Source organism: Micropterus salmoides, unplaced genomic scaffold (assembly GCF_014851395.1).
Source record: "Micropterus salmoides isolate LMB-PRFRI ecotype aquatic unplaced genomic scaffold, ASM1485139v1 Ms_hic_scaffold_19, whole genome shotgun sequence".
Lineage (NCBI taxonomy): Eukaryota > Metazoa > Chordata > Actinopteri > Centrarchiformes > Centrarchidae > Micropterus > Micropterus salmoides.
Genome location: NW_024041039.1, coordinates 3763695 through 3767198, shown reverse-complemented (window position 1 = coordinate 3767198; position 3504 = coordinate 3763695). Strand labels below are relative to the sequence as shown.

At 44.3% G+C, this 3504-nt stretch overlaps 1 protein-coding gene across 1 annotated transcript; it reads left to right on the top strand.

Moving 5' to 3' along the window:
• The first annotated feature begins 1057 nt into the window (after positions 1–1057).
• On the top strand, positions 1058–2873 carry LOC119910791. The gene is made up of 2 exons (XM_038729599.1): positions 1058–2270; positions 2778–2873. Exons 1-2 carry the CDS (start codon positions 1058–1060, stop codon positions 2825–2827), a joined length of 1263 nt encoding a protein of 420 aa, XP_038585527.1. The 3' UTR covers positions 2828–2873.
• The last annotated feature ends 631 nt before the right edge of the window (positions 2874–3504 follow it).

The window sequence follows — 3504 nt, the reverse complement described above, 5'->3', positions numbered from 1 at the left end:
CTCCTCTCCACAGTTTAAGTTTGATTTACACACTAAATCTCTTTAAACAGTGTGTCCTCTTCCTGTACAGCCATCAAAACCCATGTCAGAGAAGATATGAGTCAACAAAAGTATTGATATACTCATCTGATATACTCAGATTTATGAGCAATGCTACGGTAGAAAATTGATTTTGCCTATATGCATGGTGATAATTATACTTATATATATATATCTCTACTGTGTACTCCATTCAGCTAATTTGCTATTATATTGTTCACTCTATCACACCAGTGTTTATGTGGAATTGTTTTGCCTCGTCTCCGCTCATTCACGTGTGAATCTCAATTTCAAGGTTGAGAAATTCTGCTCTGTAGACAACACAAATATGCCGCTGTCTTAAATGTTTATGTATCCCTTCGCTCTGGGCCAGATGCTCTAAGCCGCCCAGTGTGGAAGACAGACCTGCAAGAGAGAAGCTGTTTTTCAGCAGAGCCCAATCATCGCTTTGATCCTGAGAAAAGAACTTGCATATTGAAATTAAACAGAGTGGAGGAGGTAGAGTCGACTATCTCGAGTACAGACTTCAGTGGACCTTTAGACGCTGTATGATACAGCAAGAAAACTAATGAGAGATTAAATGGGGAAGTGTCAGAGTAAAGCAAAGACTGAGTGGGAAACGGCTCCTAAAATCCTTTCGCCAGTCGTGAAATTCATGACTGAAAAAGATGAAGCATCAATGAGACAATTTGATAAGTGGGTTGAAATGGGGTTTCCGGCAAATGGAAGCTTTAGTCTGAGAACATTGGACCAGTTCAAGACCATGTTGGAGAGAAAGGAAAGGAGAGATGCAGAAGAGCACGCAGGCTTGTCCAAAAAACAGCAGAGGAATAACCTTCCATTCAAAGCAGACTGGAACGCATATAGTGCTTGGAGAGTGGAGGCCGAACTGAGGGAAAGGAAAAGACTCAGAGGAGAAAGACGCAATAGAGAAAAACTGGATAAGAAGGAGAGAAAAAAAGAAAGACATTAGATCACCAGAACAAACTAACACACTTTATCCTCCTTTGCCCGAGGCATGCAAATCACAGAGTCTGTTCTGGCTGGATCCCGACCTGGCCTCCGCTCCGCCTCCTCCTTATGCTCCAGATCCAGTCCGGGTACCAGTCCAGGATTTAATCCAAGCTCCAGAGCCAAAGAAGATAAAGTCCTTGCTGCTGCCGAGCCTGCTGCCTTAGGGCAGGAGCCGTCCCGTGAGAGCGCTGACCAGGGCCCAGACCCCGCTGTGAGACCCGCGTCTTCCATGAACTCGTACAGAAGAAGCCCTCCGCCGTCAGAACGAGATCAATACGAACTGAGACAAGGTAAAGCCGATATCCTAAAGAATGAAAGCGCAGAGACTGCAGGGACGGGAGGGCCGACGCTGGATTTCCGACCGTGGTCGGAAGAGGACATTGATGAAGCAATGGCTTACGTGACCAGCCCGACTGAAGACTTGGAGAGCTTCACAAAGCAGCTGGAGCAGTTTGCTAAAGAATACAGGCCCACAATGACTGAGCTGAGGCGACTGATGAGCAAAGTGCTCAAACACGACTTTCACAAAGTATCGGCATACTTCACTCCAGATATACAAGGCTGCAGACTGAAGCACGCCGAGTACAGCAATGGCGACAATGCCCAGTACAGACTGGCTATCACCGGCCTCGTTATTGCCTGCCAATCTGCTTTCCCAGTCCAAGTAAATCTATCCAACATCACCACTTTGGCGCAGGGCTCAACAGAAACCTGTAGGGCTTTCCTAGCACGCCTGACTGAAGTCTTTGATCTCTATAGCGGTCTAAAACGAGGACAGATGGGGGTAACTCCGATGCTCCCTTATGAAGTGTATCTGAAAGAATATTTTCTGGGCCGGATAAAGCTAGACATCGCTGCTGAAGTGAAGAGAAGTTGTATTTCATGGAAAACAGAGTCACTTCAAAGGATACTGGAACACGCTATACATGCAGAAGATCAATTAGAGGCTAGAGAACAAAGAAAGAAAATCCGTCAGCAGAAGAAACTGGAGAACGCACTACTGACAACGCATAGATCCCTCACAGGCCAAAGACACGAGCCTCAGCGGGGACGAGGTGGACAGCGAGGCCATTACGATCCATGTGTTTGCCACTGCTGTGGGAAAACTGGACATTGGCGGGTGGATTGTCCGAAGTGGAAAGGGAGCATATTCAAAGGCGGACTAAGAGCGGGGAGAGGAGGCGGGACGGACCAGCCTGTCACACACACACCAATGGGTGAGTCTCCAGCTACAATATGACAAAATAATGAATGCTATAACACACATTAAAGCTTAAAGTGACATTAGTAAACCTGATCATGTGATATTTGTAATGTACACAGACGAAAATTATGCATGTAGAAAGCTGCCAGAGGCCACTGTGTACTTATATTGAGCTTTTTTGCTATTATAGTGTTCACTGTACCAAGTCAGTGTTTATGTTGGAGTGAATAGCTGTGGAATTGTTCTGCCTCGTCTCTGCTCGTTCACGTGTAAATCTGAGTTTAAAGGCTGAGAAAGGCTGTAGACAACACAAATATGCCGCCGTCTTAAATGTTTATTCTCTTGTCTGGATCTAAAGCTCTAATCCTTTTTTTTTTTAACACTCCTTTGTTCATTTCTCATTTTAATCAATTCAAAGTCATAATATATTTCATCATACTGTGTCACAGTTAAACGTGACTTTGGTTGTTTCCCATGTGTTCCCCCCTTTCCTGCGATCTCTTTGTATGTGTTTCTGCAGGTGGCACCTGGCTCTCCTCCACACCTGATCCAAATCACCTCTGCTCTTGAAATACTCCCGGTCTCCTGTCACTCATCTGCAGATTGTTTTTGCCTCCTCGTGGTAACGTACTCTCAGCCCAGAAACCTAGCTTTGGTGTTGTAGTCAAGACCGCACAAACCAAGTCAAGGCCAATACCAGAGTTTATCGAGACCGAGACAAGACCAAAACTTTTAAGGGCTGAGACCGAGTCGAGACCAAGACCGAGGGAGGGCAAGACCGAGTCGAGACCAAGACCAGTTCCCCACGTTACATGACACAACATAAAGTGTGGAAATCAACTAAAGCATCTTTATTCAACACTCCTTTTCCATGATGACCATCACCTTCACACTAGAGCTGTGGTGGATCAACTATTATGCATGAGTTAAATTAAGTAAAATCTTTTTCTGTCCATTTTCCTCAGTAAAATAGATATCTTAATAGAAAAGTTAAGTGCTAATTAATTTGTGATTCAAATCAAACATTAATTAAACAGTTGGAGTGCGTGTGAAGGGGGGGGGGCAGTTGTTAACGGGAACACCACATTTTTAATCAGGGTTACTGGTTGCATTTGAAGCAATAAGTTTTACATCCAATCAAAGTTAGGATGTTAAAAATAAATCAGACAATGCAAAAGCAATTTATTGATATTCCAAAAGTTATAGTCTTGACTGGTCTTGAAATAAAGTCCCGAGTCCTCAATGTT

Excerpts from the sequence above, each read along its gene's own strand:
- LOC119910791 (XM_038729599.1), top strand. The coding sequence starts at position 1,058 with ATGCAAATCACAGAGTCTGTTCTGGCTGGATCCCGACCTGGCCTCCGC. Across the intron at positions 2,271-2,777 it reads TGTCACACACACACCAATGG|GTGGCACCTGGCTCTCCTCC; the intron begins GTGAGTCTCCAG and ends GTGTTTCTGCAG.